This window comes from Scyliorhinus torazame, chromosome 3 (assembly GCF_047496885.1).
Source record: "Scyliorhinus torazame isolate Kashiwa2021f chromosome 3, sScyTor2.1, whole genome shotgun sequence".
Classification (NCBI taxonomy): Eukaryota; Metazoa; Chordata; class Chondrichthyes; order Carcharhiniformes; family Scyliorhinidae; genus Scyliorhinus; species Scyliorhinus torazame.
Window position 1 is genome coordinate 206,911,730 of NC_092709.1, and position 21,629 is coordinate 206,933,358.

A 21,629-nucleotide genomic window follows, 5' to 3' on the forward strand; every position below is an offset into this window, starting at 1 on the left:
TGAGGAAGTATAGGCGCTGTTGTGCTTTCTTGGTGGTAGCGTCAACGTGGGTGGACCAGGACAGAGTTTTGGAGATGTGCACCTAGGAATTTGAAACTGCTAACCATCTCCACCTCGGCCCCGTTGATGCTGACAGGGATGTGTACAGTACTTTGCTTCCTGAAGTCAATTACCAGTTCTTTAGTTTTGCTGGCATTGAGTGGAGAGATTGTTGTCGCTACACCACTCCACTAGTCTACTGTGCTATTAGGAAGGGAGTTCCAGGATTTTGACCCAGTAACAGTGAAGGAACGTCGATATATTTCCAAGTCAGGATGGTGAGTGACGTGGACGGGAACCTCCAGGTGGTGGTGTTCCCATGTATCTGCTGCTCTTGTTTTTCTAGATGGTAGTGGTCGTGGGTTTAGAAGGTGCTGCCTAAGAAGCGTTGGTGAGTTCCTGCATTGCATCTTGTAGATGGTACACACTGTTGTTACTGTGCGTCGGTGGTAGAGGGAGTGAATGCTTGTAGAAGGGGTGTCATTCAAGCTATTGCCAATCAATCACACTCTGCACTCTTCTTTGTCCTGGATAGTGTCAAGCTTTTAGAGCTGCATTCATCCAGGCAAGTGGGGAGTAGTCCATCACACTCCTGACTTGTGCCGTGTAGATGATTGACAGGCTTTGGAGATTCAGGAGGTGAGTTACTCGCCATAGGATTCCTAACCTCTGACCTCTTGTAGCCACAGTATTTATATGGCTAGTCCGCTTCCGTTTGTGGTCAATGTTAACCCGCAGGATGTTGATAGTGGAGGATTCAGCGATGGTAATGACATCGAATGTCTTGGGGTGATTGTTTGATTCTCTCTTATTGGAGATGGTCATTGTCTGGCACTTGTGTGGTGCGAATGTTACTTGCCACTTGTCATCCCAAACCTGAATATTGCCACGGTCTTGCTGCATTTGCACATGGACTGCTTCAGTGACCGATGAGAAGCGAATGGTGCTGAACATTGTGCAATCATCAGCATAGCCCCACGTCTGACCTTATGTTGGAAGGAAGGTCATTGATGTTGGAAGGAAGGTCATTGATGAAGCATCTGAAGATGGACACTACCCTGAGGAACTCCTGCAGTGATGTCCCGGGTTTGAGATGACTGACCTCCAACCACCACAACCATCTTCCTTTGTGCTAAATATGACTCCAACCAGTGGAGAGTTGTCCCCCTGAATCCCATTGATGCCAGTTTTGCTAGGGCTCCTTGATGCCATACTCGATCAAATGCTGTCTTGATGTCTAGGGCAAGTCACTCTTCCCTTACCTCTGGAGTTCAACTCTTTTATCCATGTTTGAACCAAGGCTGTTATGAGGTCAAGAGCTGAGTGGCAGAACCCAAATTGAGCGTCAGTGAGCAGGTTATTGCCAAGTAAGAGCTGCTTGATGGCACTATTGATGACCCCTTCCATCACTTTACTGATGATTGAGAGTAGACTGATAGGGTGGTAATCAGCTGTGTTGGATTTATGCTGCTTTTTGTGTACAGGACGTACCTAGACAATTTTCCCCATTGCCGGGTAGATGCCAGTGTTGTAACTGCTGGAACAGCTTGGTTAGGGGCACGGCAGGTTCTGGGGCACAAGGTTGAAGAGAATTGGGCCAGGGAAGTTGAAAGTAACAAATATTATTTCACATCTTTAGAAATAATTAAATAATTGGTGTACGGATTGGTACACTGGATTGGTACACTAGATTGACCTGGCAGCAATTTAAATGGCGGGGTTATTGCCGAGATATTGTCGGGGCCCATAGCCTTTGCAGTATCCAGTGCCTTCAGCCATTTCTTAATATCACGTGGGGTGAATCTAATTGGCTGAAGATTGGCACCTGTGATGCTGGAGACCTCCGGAGGTGACCGAGATGGATCATCCATTTGGCATTTCTAGCTGAAGATTTTTGCGAATGCTTCAGCCTCGTCTTTTGCACAAATGTGCTGGCCTCTTCCATCATTGAGGATATGGATGTTTGTGGAGCCTCCTCCTCCAGTGAGTTGTTTAAATGTTCACCACCATTCACGGCTAGATGTGGAGGACTGCAGAGCTTAGATGTGATCCGTTGGTTGTGGCATTGCTTAGCTATGCTTATGTTGTTTGTCATGCAAGAAGTCCTGTATTGTATCTTCACCGGGCTGACAACCTCATTTTTCAGTATGCCTGGGCATGCTCCTGGCATGCCCTCCTGCACTCTTCATTAAACCAGGGTAAATACCCTGGCTTGGTAGTAATGGTAGATATGGGGATATGCTGGGCCATGAGGTTACAGATTGTGGCTGAGTACAATTCTGCTGCTGCTGATGGCCCACACAGCGCCTCATGGATGCCCAGTCTTGAGTTGCTAGATCTGTTCTGAATCTATCCCATTTAGAACTATGTAAGAAGTCTTACAACACCAGGTTAAAGTCCAACAGGTTTGTTTTGAATCACTAGCTTTCGGCGCACTGCTCCTTCCTTGGGTGAATGAAGAGGTAGGTTCTAAAAACATATATATATATATAGACAAAGTCAATGATGCAAGACGATACTTTGAATGCGAGTCTTTGCGGGTAATTAAGTCTTTACAGGTCCAGATGAGCAGGTTAAAGAGGTGTGAATTGTCTCAACAGGACAGTTGGTAGGATTTTGCAAGCCTAGGCCAGATGGTGGGTGGCGAATGTAATGCAAAATTAATCCAAGGTCCTGGTTGAGGATGTACTCAATGTGCAACTTGTGGTCAGAGAAAGTTCTGTATTGGTGCTGACAAAATTGATTTTTAGTATTGCTGTAAAAAAAAGAGACATGCAGTATAAATTGATGTTCTCTTTAATGTTGGTTATCTTGGAACTTCCGGGTGCGGCGATGACCAGCTGAGTCGCACGTTTCGGCAGCTCCCTGTGAAACGGACTTTTGGGCTCTTGATAGGAGCCCCAACGGCAATTTTGACGGCTACAAACACTGTGCGGTAAACCAGAAGGGAATCCCCCCGGGATACGGATGGAAAAAGGAGGAGAAAGTGGCCAGATTGCAGTGGATCCTTTAGAACAGCGGCAAGGAAGGCAAGCAAAAACCAAGATGGCGTCGGAAGGTGGCAGTTTAACATGGGGCCCTGAACAACAAGAGTTCTTGAAATGCTGTGTGGAAGAGATCAAAAAGGAAATGAAGAAAGCGCTGTTGGCCCCGATACTACAGGCGATCGAAGGGCTAAAGGAGGAACAAAAGACCCAGGAGCGGGAGCTTCGGGTCGTGAAGGCAAAGGCAGCCGAGAATGAGGACGACATACAGGGCCTGGTGGTGAAGACGGAGACGCAGGAGGCACATCAGAAACGATGTGTGGAAAGGTTGGAGGCACTGGAAAACAACGCAAGGAGGAACAACCTGAGGATTCTTGGTCTTCCTGAAGGTGTGGAGGGAGCGGACGTCGGGGCATATGTGAGCACGATGCTGCACTCGTTAATGGGAGCGGAGGCCCCGGCGGGTCCGTTGGAGGTGGAGGGAGCATACCGAGTGATGGCGCGAGGACCGAGAGCAGGAGAAATTCCCAGAGCCATAGTGGTGAGATTCCTCCGTTTTAAGGATAGAGAAAATGGTCCTTAGATGGGCGAAGAAAACTCGGAGCAGTAAATGGGAGAACGCGGTGATCCGCGTTTATCAAGACTGGAGTGCGGAGGTGGCGAGAAGGAGGGCGAGCTTTAATCGGGCCAAGGCGGTGCTTCATAAAAAGAAGATAAAATTTGGAATGCTGCAACCGGCAAGACTGTGGGTCACATATCGAGGGAGGCACCACTACTTTGAGACGGCGGATGAAGCGTGGACTTTTATTGTGGAAGAAAAACTGGAATGAGCGGGTTATTAAAAAGAACGTTCGAACAAAGTGGTGGGGCGAATGTGGGGGGCAAAGAGGGGTTTTATGTACTAATCCTGCGATGTGGTAACTTTTCTCTCTCCCACAGGTGGTGATGGGGGAGGAGGGGAGGTGGAGGAGATGGGGCGTTGGCCATTGGGGGCGGGGCCAAGGGAGAAGCGCGGGCTTGGTTCCCGCGCTATGATAATCATGGCGGGAATAGAGAAGCAGGAAGGAGGGGGCGTCGCACGGTGCGAGCCGAGGTCACGGGGGGAAGCCGAGGTCAGCCAGAGTTTGCTGACTTCTGGGAGCAACGTGGGGGGAGTAATTACGCTAGCGGGGGGGGTGGGAGGGGGGAATTACTGGGTTGCTGCTGCTGGGGAGAGGGGGGAGCTGGTATGGGAGAGGATGGGCGGGGGGGCACCGCCTGGGGGAGATACAGCTGCGTGGGAACCGGGTGAGGAGCTGGAAAAAGGTGATGGCTAATCGACAAGGGGGGAGGGGGGTAGGAAGCCCCCCAACTCGGCTGATCACGTGGAACGTGAGAGGGCTGAACGGGCCGATAAAGAGGGCACGGGTACTCGCACACCTTAAGAAACTTAAGGCAGATGTGGTTATGTTACAGGAAACGCACCTGAAACTGATAGACCAGGTTAGGCTACGCAAAGGATGGGTGGGGCAGGTGTTCCATTCGGGGCTAGATGCGAAAAACAGGGGGGTAGCTATATTAGTGGGGAAGCCGGTAATGTTCGAGGCAAAGACTATAGTGGCGGATAACGGGGGCAGATACGTGATGGTGAGTGGCAAACTACAGGGGGAGACGGTGGTTTTGGTAAACGTATATGCCCCGAACTGGGATGATGCCAATTTTATGAGGCGGATGCTAGGACGCATTCCGGACCTAGAGATGGGAAAGCTGATAATGGGGGGAGATTTTAATACGGTGTTGGAACCAGGGCTGGATAGGTCGAAGTCCAGGACTGGAAGGAGGCCGGCAGCAGCCAAGGTACTTAAAGATTTTATGGAGCAGATGGGAGGTATAGACCCGTGGAGATTTAGCAGACCTAGGAGTAAGGAGTTCTCGTTTTTCTCCTATGTCCATAAAGTCTACTCGCGAATAGACTTTTTTGTGCTGGGTAGGGCATTGATCCCGAAGGTGAGGGGAACGGAGTATACGGCTATAGCCATTTCGGATCACGCTCCACACTGGGTGGACTTGGAGATAGGGGAGGAAACAGGAGGGCGCCCACCCTGGAGAATGGACATGGGACTAATGGCAGATGAGGGTGTGTGTCTAAGGGTGAGGGGGTGCATTGAAAAGTACTTGGAACTCAATGATAATGGGGAGGTCCAGGTGGGAGTGGTCTGGGAGGCGTTGAAGGCAGTGGTTAGAGGGGAGCTGATATCAATAAGGGCACATAAAGGGAAGCAGGAGAGTAAGGAACGGGAGCGGTTGCTGCAAGAACTTTTGAGGGTGGACAGACAATATGCGGAAGCACCGGAGGAGGGACTGTACAGGGAAAGGCAAAGGCTACATGTAGAATTTGACTTGCTGACTACAGGCACTGCAGAGGCACAATGGAGGAAGGCACAGGGTGTACAGTACGAATATGGGGAGAAGGCGAGCAGGTTGCTGGCACACCAATTGAGGAAAAGGGGAGCAGCGAGGGAAATGGGGGAGTGAGGGATGAGGAAGGAGAGATGGAGCGGGGAGCGGAGAGAGTGAATGGAGTGTTCAAGACATTTTATAAAAAATTATATGAAGCTCAACCCCCGGATGGGAAGGAGAGAATGATGGGCTTCTTGGATCGGCTGGAATTTCCCAAGGTGGAAGAGCAGGAAAGGGTGGGACTGGGAGCACAGATCGAGGTAGAAGAAGTGGTGAAAGGAATTAGGAGCATGCAGGCGGGAAAGGCCCCGGGACCGGATGGATTCCCAGTCGAATTCTATAGAAAATATGTGGACTTGCTCGCCCCGGTACTGACGAGGACCTTTAATGAGGCAAAGGAAAGGGGACAACTGCCCCCGACTATGTCTGAAGCAACGATATCGCTTCTCTTAAAGAAGGAAAAGGACCCGCTACAATGCGGGTCCTATAGACCTATTTCCCTCCTAAATGTAGATGCCAAGGTCCTGGCCAAGGTAATGGCAATGAGAATAGAGGAATGTGTCCCGGGGGTGGTCCACGAGGACCAAACTGGGTTTGTGAAGGGGAGACAGCTGAACACGAATATACGGAGGTTGTTAGGGGTAATGATGATGGCCCCACCAGAGGGAGAAACGGAGATAGTAGTGGCGATGGATGCCGAGAAAGCATTTGATAGAGTGGAGTGGGATTATTTGTGGGAGGTGTTGAGGAGATTTGGTTTTGGAGAGGGGTATGTTAGATGGGTGCAGCTGTTGTATAGGGCCCCAGTGGCGAGCGTGGTCACGAATGGACGGGGATCTGCATATTTTCGGCTCCATAGAGGGACAAGGCAGGGATGCCCTCTGTCCCCATTATTGTTTGCACTGGCGATTGAGCCCCTAGCGATAGCGTTGAGGGGTTCCAAGAAGTGGAGGGGAGTACTTAGGGGAGGAGAAGAGCACCGGGTATCTTTGTATGCGGACGATTTGCTACTATACGTGGCGGACCCGGCGGAGGGGATGCCAGAAATAATGCGGATACTTGGGGAGTTTGGGGAGTTTTCAGGGTATAAATTGAACATGGGGAAAAGTGAGTTGTTTGTGGTGCATCCAGGGGAGCAGAGTAGAGAAATAGAGGACCTACCGTTGAGGAAGGTAACAAGGGACTTTCGTTACCTGGGGATCCAGATAGCTAAGAATTGGGGCACATTGCATAGGTTAAATTTTTCGCGGTTGGTGGAACAGATGGAGGAGGATTTCAAGAGATGGGATATGGTATCCCTGTCAATGGCAGGGAGGGTGCAGGCGGTTAAGATGGTGGTCCTCCCGAGATTCCTCTTTGTGTTTCAGTGCCTCCCGGTGGTGATCACGAAGGCTTTTTTTAAAAGGATTGAAAAGAGCATCATGGGTTTTGTGTGGGCCGGGAAGACCCCGAGAGTGAGGAAGGGATTCTTACAGCGTAGCAGGTATAGGGGGGGGCTGGCACTACTGAGCCTAAGTGAGTATTATTGGGCCGCTAATATTTCAATGGTGAGTAAGTGGATGGGAGAGGAGGAGGGAGCGGCGTGGAAGAGATTAGAGAGGGCGTCCTGTAGGGGGACTAGCCTACAGGCTATGGTGACAGCCCCATTGCCGTTCTCACCGAGGAACTACACCACAAGCCCGGTGGTGGTGGCTACACTGAAGATTTGGGGACAGTGGAGACGGCATAGGGGAAAGACTGGAGCCTTGGGGGGGTCCCCGATAAGAAACAACCATAGGTTTGCCCCGGGGGGAATGGATGGGGGATATGGAATGTGGCAAAGAGCAGGAATAACGCAACTGAAAGATCTGTTTGTGGATGGGAAGTTCGCGAGTCTGGGAGCGCTGACCGAGAAATATGGGTTGCCCCAAGGGAATGCATTCAGGTATATGCAACTGAGGGCTTTTGCGAGGCAACAGGTGAGGGAATTCCCGCAGCTCCCGACACAAGAGGTGCAGGACAGAGTGATCTCAAAGACATGGGTGGGGGATGGTAAGGTGTCAGATATATATAGGGAAATGAGGGACGAGGGGGAGACTATGGTAGATGAACTAAAAGGGAAATGGGAAGAAGAGCTGGGGGAGGAGATCGAGGAGGGGCTGTGGGCAGATGCCCTAAGCAGGGTAAACTCGTCGTCCTCGTGTGCCAGGCTAAGCCTGATTCAGTTTAAGGTATTACACAGGGCACATATGACTGGAGCACGGCTCAGTAAATTTTTTGGGGTGGAGGATAGGTGTGCGAGGTGCTCGAGAAGCCCAGCGAATCATACCCATATGTTTTGGTCATGCCCGGCACTACAGGGGTTTTGGATGGGGGTGACAAAGGTGCTTTCAAAAGTAGTAGGAGTCCGGGTCGAACCAAGCTGGGGGTTGGCTATATTTGGGGTTGCACAAGAGCCGGGAGTGCAGGAGGCGAGAGAGGCCGATGTTTTGGCCTTTGCGTCCCTAGTAGCCCGGCGCAGGATATTGCTAATGTGGAAAGAAGCCAAGCCCCCGGGGGTGGAGACCTGGATAAATGACATGGCGGGGTTTATAAAGCTAGAGCGGATTAAATTCGTCCTAAGGGGGTCGGCTCAAGGGTTCACCAGGCGGTGGCAACCGTTCGTCGAATACCTCGCAGAAAGATAGATGGAATGGGAAAAAGAAGGCAGCAGCAGCAGCCCAGGAGGGGGGGGGGGGAGGAGGAACCAGAAGGACTCTCAGGGTTGTTAATATATACTGTATAGTATGTATAGGTCGTTGCTACAGATAATTATATATTGGACTGTTAAATTATATTTTTGGAGAGTGTTACTTGTGACAAGGCAGTTGCCAATTAGGGCTAGTTTTCATTTTTGTTACTTATTATTTATTCATTTTTTGTTTATAAAATAGGTCATTGTTATTTGTGTTGTTACAATATTGTGTAAAGGATGCACAATGTACTGTGTTGGTTGACCAAACATTTTCAATAAAATATTTAATTTTTAAAAAAAAATGTTGGTTATCTTGTAAGCTGTCCTGGTGCGTGCAAGATGAAAAGCTTTGATAGCGTGTTTTTCTTTTCAGCAGTGCTCAAGTTCTGTACTACCAAACAACTATTTAAAATTGATTTTCTGGCTGATAAATTAAAAGCAAGTTACAGAGCTTACTAAACAGCACATCGTATACATTACTCAAGTGTATATATGAATTTCTCATGAGTTTTTGTTTTGCCTCAGTATCTGATCTGATTATTAAAATGGATAAGGAATTCAAGTAATTGCTGATGAATAATGAAGGTTCATCAGACTTGTTCCAGGGATCACTGGATTGTTTTATGATGAGAGATTGGCCAAACAGGGCCTATATTCTCTAGAGTTTCGAAGATTGAGAGGTGATCTCATTGAAATCAACAAAATACTTAAAGAAATAGACAGGGTAGATGCAGGTAAGGTATTTCCTTTGGTTGGGGAGCCTAGAACTGGGGGCACAATTTCAAAATAAGAGGATGCCACTTAAAATCAAGATGAGGGTAAATCGCTTTACACAGAAGGTTATGAATCTTTTGAATCCTCTACCTCATGAGGAAGCTTAGTCATTGTGTATGTTTAAAGTAGAGATTGGTAGATTTCTGATTAACAATAGCATAAAGGGTTATGGGGGTAGTGAATGTAAAAGGCTTTGAACTGTCCGGTCACAGAGAGGTTTAACAGGCTGAATGGCTCCTGTTCCTATGAAGGTTGTAGATTTCAGTCTGATCTACAAATTTTGTCTGTAAATACACAAAGCTGAATTAGCTTGCCATTTGTATCTTTCAGTTGAATCAAGTTAAGCAGATGGAAGAAGTGAAGATATCAAAGAAGAGTAAAGTTGGAATTCTACCATTTGTTAGTGGGTTTGAAGAATTTGCAGAACTGGCAGAGTCTATCTTCAGAATTGCTGAGCGAAGGGGGGACCTGGATAAGGCCTACACCAAACTAATTCGTGCTGTGTACAATAATGGTGAGAGACTGTTGAAATGTGAACTGAATACCCTGATTTAATATCTGTATTTGTGGTGATTATTTATGGTGTATTCCATTCTCAGTGGAAAAAGTGGCTAATGAAAGTCAGAAGACTCCACGAGATGTTGTGATGATGGAAAATTTTCACCACATTTTTTCAACACTCTCTCGTCTTAAAATTGCATGCCTTGAAACAGAAAGGAGAGAAGCCAAGCACAAATATACCGAACATCTGCAGTCTTATGTAATATACTCTCTGGGACAACCTCTTGAGAAACTTAATGTAAGTTTTCTTTATTCCACTCAAGTAGAAAACGTTGATCTTGCCCTTAGTTTGAAGGTGCTAAGAGCTCTTGAAATATAATAATAATCTTTATTGTTACAAGTAGGCTTACATTAACACTGCAATGAAGTTACTGTGAAAATCCCCTAGTCTCCACACTCCGACGCCTGTTTGGGTACACGGAGGGAGAATTCAGAATGTCCAAATTACCTAACAAGCACGTCTTTCGGGACTTGTGGGAGGAAACCGGAGCACCCGGAGGAAACCCACGCAGACACAGGGAGAACGTGCAGACTCCGAACAGACAGTGACCCAAGTCGGGAATCGACCCTGGTGCTGTGAAGCAACAGTGTTAATCACTGTGCTACCATGCCGACCTAGTGTCGTTATTGTTGGAACTAAGGATAAGAGTAACATTTTGTTCAAACATTAATCTTGGACTAGATACAATAATGTTTAATAACCTATCTTGAAGTTTTTTCGTGTTCCATGTGGCATTATTTAAAGGATTGCTGGAAATGTAAATAATATGGAACTTTCAGGATTATAAAGAACCACACAATTCTTTGGCTCGTGAAGAGGCTTGCTATCCAGTTAAAGTAAAGCAGTGTTATATCAGGATGTTAGAAAACTATTAGTGATAACTCCAAACATGGAGCCCCATGCTTTTTCAAAAAATATATAACGGCAAAATGACTATTTGAAATATTCCTCTCTAAAGAAACAACACAAAGCTTTATAACCTCCAACTGCTTTTAAGATTAAAAAATTGTGAGAGTGACTTCATTTTGCAAAAGTAATTTAAATTTCTATTGTTATTGTTTGACATGAATGGCATAATTGTTCAGAACAGGTAAAAACATAAATAGTACCACTGGGAATATTTTTTTTTGAAGTAATTGAAAGAAATTATATAACTGGAAATGATGATGAAACTGAAATTCGGCTTTTAAAAAGCTTTCATATTTATAAAGGTGGAACTCCGGTAAATCCCATTTTTACGAAATGGGTCAGAGCCAAGTTCATTCCTTAAAAAACATTTTCCTTAAAACTTCACTGGCTTACTTGTACGTTAGTTTAAATGCAGCTTGAACTGCCAGTCCTTGGGAGTTTACCCTTTTTGAATTATGGTGCAAATTCACAGTGCTGTCAGTGACAAACAATGCCTCTGCCCCGAAACAAATGGTAAACTGTGCTGCTCGTGTTTGCTATCAGAGGGTTTGGAGTTAAATGTCAAGAAATAACCTCTGTAGCATATGTTTAATGTGGCAGGACAATCTAAAATAATGAACATTTGTCAACCCTAAAATGCTGTAGGAGTTTAAATGGCTGCAGAATAAATTAATTAGGAGGGGAGCAAAAGGAGAAGGCAAGAAGCAGAGAGTGGAAATGTTGATTTACGTTACTTCTGTGCACCTTGTGGCAGCTGGTTAATGAACAATACCAAAATAACACTGACCCCAAACAGGCAAGCATGTCCATAAAACTGGCAATTCCGTTAAATTGGTATTTTGTAAATTCTAGATTTACCTGTATGACAATATGTTGGGATATTAATGAAATTTGCAGTCACTGAAAAACTTAGTGTAGGTAGAGTCTAACATGTAAACGGTATTTTATGTAGCTATGTTTGAAATCTGACTGGAATTAAAAGAAACTGTAGGAAATCAATCATATTTTTGTTAGCATATTGTAGGAAATCAAATCACAACAAAAATGCTAGCCAAGGAAAAACTAGAGAGAGCTACGAGACTGATGATCATGCTTCAGTTTGTTGAGGTGTACTTGTTGAAATCACATTTGTTGTGGATTAAGTTTGTCATGAAAATCCTATGGACATTGAGTCAACTAAAGCTTTATAATATGTGATGCTGTTACTATTAATTAGTTTCTTGTGAATGCAGCATTTCTTTGAAGGAATTGAAGCTCGTGTGGCTCAGGGTATCAGGGAAGATGAAGTGAGCTATCAGCTCGCCTTCAACAAGCAAGAACTGCGAAAGGTAATTAAAGAATATCCTGGAAAGGAAGTGAAAAAAGGACTGGACAACTTGTACAAAAAGGTGGACAAGCATCTCTGTGAGGAGGAAAACTTGCTGCAGGTGGGTGTCAATGGAATGTTGAAAATTAAATTCTGGCTCAGCTTAACTTTTTAAAAATACATTCATGTATGTGGGCCAACTAGCAACTATTGGTAATTTCTAAACACCTTTGAAGGTAGCAGTCAGCTGCCCTCTTGAAACTCTGCCATCCCTTTGATGGTGCTTGCATAGTATTGTTAGGTAGGAAGTTCCAAGAATTTGACCCAGCAACTAGTGGCGATATATTTCCAAGTCAGATGGTGTGTGACTTGGAGGTGATGTTTGAGATTGTGGTATTTACATGTGGCTACTGCCCTTGACCTTCTAGATAGCGGAGGTCCTGGGTTTAAGAACTGCTGTCAAAGAAGCCGTTTCAAGTTGCTGCAGGACGCCTTGTAGATGGTGACTACAGTGTGCCAGTCATGAAGAGATTTTACGGGTGGTGTGTCAGTCAAAACCGTTTTATTTGTCCTGAATGGTAACAAGCTTCTTGAGTGTTTTCAGAGATGCACCGATTGAGGCAAGTAGGTTGTATTCATTAGACTCTAGCTTTGTGGCTTGTAGGTGGTGGAAAGGCTTTGGAGGGTAAGGCATCAAGCTACTCACCCCACAACATCCAGGCTCTTGACCTGCTTTTGGAGTCACCTTATCTGTATCTGCTCCAGTTGTTTTGACTCAATGGTGATGCCTAGGATAAGAATAATAATCTTTATTGTCACAAGTAGTACTGGTAGTGGAGAATTTGATGATGGTCATGCTGTTGACTGTCAAGGAGAGCTGGTTAGACTTTCTCTTTTTGGAGCTAATGATTGCCTGGCTCTTGTGCCATGCATGTTATTTGCCAGTTATCAGCAGAAAGGGAAAAATATTTGTTACTGTACAAAGTGGTCATAAACAAGTTGCATCTTAAACAGTGTGTATAATTGGTTCAATCCAAAATAGTATAAACATTGTAAATAAGTTGAAAATATGGTGAGAATGAAACTCTCCAGTAAGTTGTGGGTGAATCTCAAACCGGTAGCAGTTAATAGTCCAATCAGGACTATTAAGTGATAGCCTTAACTACTGTGAGCAAAGTGTTGAGCACGAGTAGTTTGAAGATAACTTGAAAAGGTGTAGAAAGTAAACCGCATTTGTTAAGACACGGAGTGGTCATTATAAACAGTGTAAAAGTTGCGATTTTGGTGAAAGTGGGGTTTCAGTGCATGGGAAGGAGGCTCTGCTTTTTGTCTTCAATATTTGGGATTAGCGTTTAACTATCAGTTGGATCAATACATTATTTTAAAACATGAGCTAATTTGCTTACTTATGTAAACTGTAAATAAATAAAGCAAAGCTTGATAGGGATGTCTGGGCCACAGACGTAGCCTCAAAATAAGGGGAAGTAGATTTAGGACTGAGCTTAGGAGGAACTTCTTCACCCAAAGGGTTGTGAATCTATGGAATTCCTTGCCCAGTGAAGCAGTTGAGGCTCCTTCATTAAATGTTTTTAAGGTAAAGATAGATAGTTTTTTGAAGGATAAAAGGATTAAGGGTTATGGTGTTCGGGCCGGAAAGTGGAGCTGAGTCCACAAAAGATCAGCCATGATCTCATCGAATGGCGGAGCAGGCTCGAGGGTCCAGATAGCCTACTCCTGCTCCTAGTTCTTATGTTCTTATGTTCACAGCTAGGGTAGGTGTCGCAGATACACCACATGGGTGTTTGTGGAGTGCATTGCGATCCCAGAGAAACACATCTGCATTGTCTCCATCTGGGAGAATTTCAGCTAAGAGTTGTTGAGCTGCAGTCAGAGGTGAAAACATTGCAGGGCATCAGCAATACTCTGATTCTGTACTATCAAGCAATTACAAATAAGATTCTGATAATGTCTGGATTACTGCCTGAGCCATACTAAATTGGAATGGGGTTGAACAGACCACCGAGTTGAATGCGTGAATGATTGGATTTGTTTATTGTCACATGTACCGATGTACAGTGAAAAGTATTGTCCTACGTAAAGTCCAGAAAGATCATTGCATACATGAAAAAAAAATAGGGCATACGTAAATACATAGACATAGGCATTGGGTGAAAAAGTGGTATGGGAGACAGGTGTTTCATTCATGGGGCATTGGCACCAGTAGAGGTTTTTTTGTGTTTTATTCTTCCCTCCGTCTAAGTAGGATGAGTATATGGAGAGATGGAGTGGGTGAATGAAGATAAAATAACCTTTCTTTATTATAAAACTATAAACCAAAAACAAATTTTTATTTTAAAAAATCCATATTTTGGAATATGGAGAATAGTTTTGCGAGTAATATATTGGTAACACTAGATTTCCCCTTGTGCAAATATTTTTTGATTGTTAATTCTGACATTTCTTTTCTCAAAGGTTATGTGGCATTCCATGCAGGATGAGTTCATTCGTCAGTATAAGCACTTTGAGGGTCTGATAGGTCGCTGTTATCCTGGCTCTGGAATTACTATGGAGTTCACTATTCAGGACATCCTAGAGTATTTCTCTAGTATTGCTCAATCTCATTGAAAAATATTGTGGTTAGAACAGTAACAGTAACAAGGAATCGGCACCCTTTTAGGTGTGTCCTGTGCAATCTTTACAAAATGTTTGTTGCTAAAAACTGGAAAAGTTCCTTGTGGAAGGAATTGACATTTAATGCTGGCTTAATATTTGTACATAGAAAAATAAGTACTCACCTCAGCAGTCCAAAGCTGAAAAGCAGTTAGTTCTTCTGACGCTGTCTTTTAACTAACTTACATGTACATCTAATAGTATGTTCAATTAAGGAAGCAAATACAAGGAGCTAACTTGTTACTTCATATGACGGAAGAATTTCAGGTTAAAAAGTTTTGATGCAACATACAAGCAATTTTGTACTTGTAGCTATATAGATTGATAGTATTCTTTGAAAAAAAAATACAGCTTTTGGCTCTAAACATCCAGCAGCATCTTGATATTAAATATTTAATTACCATTTCTGAACTATGGGGAAATCTATGTCCATTTATGTCTATCGTGGTTGAGTTTTGTGGAAAGATTCATAGATGTTGAAAAATTACTGAGTCTTCCTTTCTTGAAGGAGGTTTTTTTACAAAGTGAAACCACTTCTCAATATCCATAGCGTGACCATCTTTTCCAATGAAAATGGTTACCATATTTTAGCATAATACAAAAATCTTTGCTGATCTTCACATATCGACCACTAAGAATATAAAGTCTGCTATTAATTCAAAATTGCTTAATTCAAATTATCGCAAAACTAACTTGTATGTTTGCGCTAAATTATTTCTTTGTGCAATTTCCATTGATTAGATTATTCTATTTTCTGTGAACTAAAACTATTTTAAATTATAAGTAAACTGTAAACCGGACCAAGATTGTTGAAGTTGCTTTTATATCCATCTTGGTTATTGCAACTCCAAGCACTTCCATAGACTGAAAATTAATATTCTACGTTTTGATTTAATATTTTCAAATATTGCCATCATTTCTAAGTCCAAATAAAGGGAATCAAGAGATAAATTGAAGATTCAGTAGCAGTCTCCTCATGAAAAATGTTGTTGCTTCAGATAATTAATGTCACTTGTTGAAAATCAGATGAACTGCATTGTTTCCCTTCCTGAATCATCTTTCATATCATGCAGTGTTTTTTTCTTGATCTCCATTGTCCTGATTCAAAAGGTTTTATGGGATTATAAAATATGAAACAAATGGAATAATTAATTTTGTTCTTGACAGCTAATAGATACTTGACTTTTCAATGAAAGCAATTAATTAGCCTACAGGATAATGCCATTAAATACAGTTAGGCATTCTCACAAAATGTTTATCTTGTGCACTGAACCGAGCTGTAACTTTATGGTAAAAATTTTGCATCTATATTTTTTAATTTCTTTGGGTCAGTCATGTTGAAAACTTTAGCCCACATTGCAACATCATCTCACTTAATGTCTAGCATGTTGTTTCATTCAGCATGCAACAAAAATGTAAAAGACACATACCAATTTACCTTTTACTCAAGTGTATGAGGAAAAATATATTAATGTGCACCAGTTCAGAGAGCGAAAATTTAACATATACCAAAGGCAAATCAAAACTAGATTTTGTGAAGTACTCTACTTTTCCCAAGAAACGTCCTTGTTGAAATATTTAATCAGGAGTACATAAACGTAGATTTTGGAATACTTATGGAAATTCTTCAGTAAATACAATCCACAGAAAATAAATTTAGAATACGGAATGCAATCTAGAATGGCAGAAAATTAAGGCATAGCACTCCTTCAGAATTCCCACTAACTTGAATAGAGCAAGACATTTATTTTACAATGCAGTGCAAACTACTCTAGAAAATCAAAATTATTTAACACTAGAAATGCAGAAAGCACGGATGTATTCACACAAGATTGTCTGCAAGCTCCCAACTTTGATATTCCCAAAATATAAAGATTGTGAAGATACTCTTTTTGACTAATATTTATCTAACATTTAGGTTATTTTGTGGTGTATGTGGTAGTAAGTGCATTAACACTTTATAAACACTAATCATGACTGTACAAATTTACTGAAAGAAATGTTATTATTGTGAAAGTAGAGGGAATTGGACTTTAAAATACCTAAAGAGATTAGCTGTAGTAGTGCATAATTCAATGTGAACAGTATTCTAAAAAGTGAGTTCCTTATAATAAACAGACTGAAATAATGATTCTTGTAGCAGGCAGTACTCAGTATTTCAGTACAGTTGTTATAATTGAGCAACTCCCTTTTAGTACTGAAATATAACAAACATGTCTGCTAAATCGTAAATTAAATTCCTAAACTATGGAATTGCATTTCAGTATCATAAATCTATCTTTGGAGGGTTAAGGTGATGGAAAAATATTTCAGTACAGGATGTAAATCCTGATGAATGCTGAAGTGATTTTTCATCTCATTAACTTAAAATAACTTGATATGCATTTTGTATGCAGGTAGCACCATTGTTTCACAAGCATTTGAATGGAATTGCATGGTTATTTAGCGCTGGTAAAGGAAGATTTATGTATTTCAATTAACTCCTATCTGTTTGATGTATTGAAACCAAATACCTTTCTGAAAATCTCTATGCTCATTTGCATTAAGACTCAATGTAATTAAGCTTATTAACATTGAAAAGAATATCAGATATTTACATTCACTAAGGTGTGTAAAGTTCTGTCACTTCAAGTACCTACTGGTAATGTTGAGGATGCTTAAAGGCATAAAACACATTTTAAATGTTTTCAGTATTACTCTAGAAAATCACTGTTGGTGCAGAATCCCTGTTTGAGCTCGAGAGATTACTATTGATATCTTATTTTACTTTCTGACTTGGATCATGTTGCCAATGTTTACAACAGGGATCTGTCAATTTGCCTTGTCAACAGTAAAATTCTATGAAGAAACTGATGAAGTGTTGATTGCCTCATAACAATGTATCGCTGCATTTAAAACACTATCAATAAAAGAAAGTACACTTCCTATTTGTGTTATCTTTTTTTTAAATTTAGAGTACCCAATTCATTTTTTCCAATTAAGGGGCAATTTAGTGTGTTCAATCAACCTACCTTGCACATCTTTGGGTTGTGGGGGCGAAACCCACGCAAACACGGGGAGAATGTGCAAACTCCACATGGACAGTGACCCAGAGCCGGAATCGAACCTGGGACCTCGGCGCCGTGAGACTGCAGTGCTACCACTGCGCCACCGTGCTGCCCCATTTGTGTTATCTTTAACCTGTGCTTTACTCCATAGTTCTTAATACATTTGTGCACAAGAGAGACATATTTGAAGTAGAAAATTCTGAAAATATTCAGCAGGGTAACCAGCATCTGTGGAAATAACACAGATAAGTTAACTTTTCAGATAGAAGTCCTTGTCAGAACTGAAATATCCACATATCTGGCCTCTCGACATATGCTGACTGATCATGAGCTTTTCCAGAATTTTCTGCTTGTTTCCAACTTGCAGTTAATTACTTTTAGTTTGGACATAAATATTTATTCTGCTTTCTAATGCTTGCTGATGATTTGATGTTTATTGTGCAGAGTTAAGTGTTGATACTAGTGGGCAATTGCATACCAGTTTATGATAATAGTATTGAACTAATAGTAACTAAACAAAAGCTTAGGGTACAGTAATTGACTGGTTCATTCCGCATGGCAATGCTTTAAGCAATCAGAATTAACTTGCCCAATTTGAATTTGAACAAAGCTGGGCAGTTAACTGTTCCATGCTGCATTCTCCATGGCAATGACTCCACCAATTAGAGTCTACTTGCCAACAAATCAGCATCTCTTCTCATGCAGAATAAATTGTTGTTCCCATGTTACTGTTGGTAATTTTTTGTGAGCTAGTCTGATGAGTGCAACACAAAAAACTTTGATAGCATGCCTCCCTTTTTCAACAATACATGCTCTGTACTACCAAACAACTATGGGCTTACATTTGTAGAGAAACCATGATCCCAATGTGATTTGAACACAACCCTCTGATCTGGAGACTGACATACTACTGGTGAACTACAGACTAGAGGAGAGTGTTTTCTGAAATTTCTGACTTTAATATTCAAAACACATTTATAGTTACACATAGCTGTAACACATATTGTGGTTAAGCGAAATGAATACATACTATTAAGAATTTGAGACAGGTGCTTTCAGTGTAACTTGAAATGGAATGTTGTGATCCACTTACCACTTCTAATGTATTCAGCACACAAAAGAGCAAAGACCCTGTACAGTATTACACAGAGGTGTGGTAGTGTTGTGGTTATGTTACTGGAATAGTGATCCAGAGGTCTGGACGAATAGTTCTGGGGGCATCAGCTCAAACCCCAGCATAAGTTTGAGATTTTGAATTCAGTTTAAACATCTGGAAATAAAAAGCTGGTAAAACTGACCATGAACTGTTGGACATTAATTTTTTAGGGAAGGAAACAGTCCTTACCCAATTGGACCTATGATTCAAGTTCCACCCAAATATGCTTCACTCTTAACAGTCCTTTAAAGCAATTGACCTAAGTCTTTCAGTTGTTTTAAACTGGAAAGAAAAACATGAATACAACTGAATGGACTTCTATGACTTAAACATCACATCAGGTCAGGACAAATGCACAACCAGTTCAGTCAAACTTGCAAGGTTTAATCATTGACATTTGATGATGATGCCAAAGTTGGGAGCGCTATCTCAGACTATACAAGTCTGCTATCGTCATACTCAACCTTTCAAGATCATATTTAATGGCCTGGCTATCATTGATGTTTAGAATTATAGAAGAGTGCAGCACAAAAGGAGGCCATTTGGCTCTTTAGGTTCCCGCTGGCTCTTTCGAAGAGCAATCTAGTTAGTCGTCGTCCCCCCACCACCACCACCACACACACACACACACACTCTCCCTATGTCTATGAAATGTTTTCTTCATGTATTTATCCATTTATTTTCAAATGCTATATACAAATTAGGAACAGGAATAGGCCACTCAGCTCCCTGACCTTGCTCCGCTTTTAAATTAGATCATGACTGATCTCAACTCCACATTCCCACCTGCCCTCCGAGTAACTTTTCACTCCCTTGCTGATCAAGAATCTATCTAGTTCTGCCTTAAGAATATTCAAAGATCCTGCTACCACCACCTTTTGAGAAATAGAGTTCCAAAGACTCATGACCCACTGAGAGAAAAATGTTTTTCTCATCTCTGTTGTAAATGAGCAACCACTTTTTTTTTTAACACAATGACCCCTAATTCTTGATTCTCCCACAAGAAGAAACATCCTCTCCCATCATCTGTCAAGACCCCTCAGCATCTTATATGTCCAATGAAGAGATCTACCATGCGGATCTAGTGGCACTTGCGAACACTAAAACGCAGTAGAAATTGGAGTCAAAACTTCTCGGATGCAAATCAGAATCGTTTATTGCCTCTATTTGATTACAATTGAGAATCAGTTAAATCTTATTCTCTAATAAGTCCGTCTAGCAAAAAGGACTTAAAGAGAAGCAAATTGTACACAATTTAACTTTTAAAATAATACAGAAATGGTTTCTTGCTTACGGCAAACAGCTTGCATTTACTTCAAGAGTTAGAGTGGAAAAGTGCAAGTATAGAGATAGAGAATAGTTTAGATTGTTGTCGATTTATCTCTACTACTTGGTCTTTTCTGTGGCTCTGTTCCAATTAGGGCAATCAGTGGATTTGCCTTCTTTCTATATTGTCTATGTCCGAATGCTTAGAGTCGTCAGGTATCGAATGATGCCACCACAAGTTTCAACCGGCTATCGATCAAAGAGCCAAACACCAGTTAGTTAGTTCAAGGGTACTTTATTTACATACAATCAGTCATGCAACATAAACACTAGTCAACTACACCTATTAGCTAAGACAATCTGTACTTAACTTCGGGCACCCGGTTTAGGTCAGGAAACAGTGGCCGCTGTTCAATTCTGGATCTCTTGGGTTCGAAGCGGTAACTGCTGCTCAGCTGGGCTCATCCGTCTGGTAGTGGGCGTTGAACTCGAACTTGCTTCTGGTGTTGCTGCAGTTGGTGAGGACCGTGACCGGGGTACCAAGGACAAAAGAGAGCGAACATATGGCAAACTCTTCCTTTATACGCGGGGGGGGGGGGGGGGGGGGCTTTGGCACTCTTTTGGGCGGTCCTTCGATTTGGGCCTTACTAATTGGGTGATCACTGATCACTCCGTTCGATTCCTTAACCAATAAGTGGTCGGGGATTTGGATGGCTGGGCGTGTCCCAAGCGGTCATTGACCCCGTTGTTTGCGTTTCCCTTGGTCAGTGAGTGGCGCCGAAATGTCTAGGACTGTCCCGGTTGCTGGAGTACCAGTCCTTTGTGTTGGGGGAGATGGGCCATCACCTGCTAATCAGCCCGATTAACATGCTAATGGGACGTAGTTTCGATGCCGTCTGGAATTTGCTGACAAATATGCATTTCAGGCTCTGATCCTGTCTGACTCTTGGCTTGTCCATTTTACCCATCAGTCTTTGCAAGTTGCTCTGTACCTAGTTGGAAGTGGCCATCCCAGACCAAGTATAGAATGATCCGGATAAGAATGGCCATACGGACCCCCATGGTAATACTAAATCATATCAATCTTTAGCCATCTATCTACACCCCTATGTGATCCTAATTGATTTGGGTGAGAATCAAATGAGTTTGATTTGATGGTTAGCTGTCAATCTTCAATGTGCAACATTAGTTTTAATTGTTTCATGTCTGAATGCTTGTGCATGTTATGAAATGCGGTATTGTGCTGTTATCGTGACCAGCTTAAACTGGTCTTCTGTTGACTTAGCTGTTATCACCATTATGAACAATGGTGCCTTCATATTACTGTGGCATTGCTATGTCCTTGATCCGACAGCACAAGAAAAGTGTCAAACTGTCTTGCAAATGTTCTGTTTTAATCTATGATGAAATTATGCTGTGTGATGCTGTTCTCGTGAAGCTGTATGTTTTGAAATGACCTGAGGTTATGAGTGAATTTAAAATGGGTATTTAGAAAGACTGGGGCTTAATATTTACGCTAAATAGCTAATCTTTACCTATCGGGTGTATTAGAAAATAGTTGGCTTCTACACTCAGTCATGCTGCCTCTTGCCTTCTGAACTCCAGCGGATATAAGCCAACCTGTCCAACCTTTCCTCATAAAATAATCCTCTCATCTAGTAGTCTAGTAAGGCTTCTCTGAACTGCTTCCAATTTTTGGAATTGAATTGCTCCCACCTGGATTATTTTGCAATTTCTCTTCTGTATTCCCAATGCCTCTTGTCC

The 21,629-nt window shown here is 42.5% G+C and overlaps 1 protein-coding gene and 1 long non-coding RNA gene across 11 annotated transcripts in view; one reads left to right on the top strand and one right to left on the bottom strand.

Annotated features, from left to right (window-relative positions):
- exoc1 (exocyst complex component 1) overlaps positions 1 to 17,321 on the top strand; it is a 140,773-nt gene extending 123,452 nt beyond the window's left edge. For all 10 annotated transcript variants that reach the window (XM_072496797.1, XM_072496799.1, XM_072496800.1 and 7 more), the window contains 4 exons: positions 9,280 to 9,463; positions 9,549 to 9,748; positions 11,653 to 11,847; positions 14,199 to 17,321. In XM_072496797.1, the coding sequence (XP_072352898.1) occupies positions 9,280 to 9,463; positions 9,549 to 9,748; positions 11,653 to 11,847; positions 14,199 to 14,351 (732 nt within the window). In that variant the 3' untranslated portion in view covers positions 14,352 to 17,321. The remainder of the gene's footprint in view (positions 1 to 9,279; positions 9,464 to 9,548; positions 9,749 to 11,652; positions 11,848 to 14,198) is intronic.
- LOC140408917 (uncharacterized) overlaps positions 12,267 to 21,629 on the bottom strand; it is a 59,128-nt gene continuing 49,765 nt past the window's right edge. Inside the window, exon 2 of the long non-coding RNA XR_011940240.1 lies at positions 12,267 to 12,514. This is a non-coding gene — a long non-coding RNA (uncharacterized lncRNA). The remainder of the gene's footprint in view (positions 12,515 to 21,629) is intronic.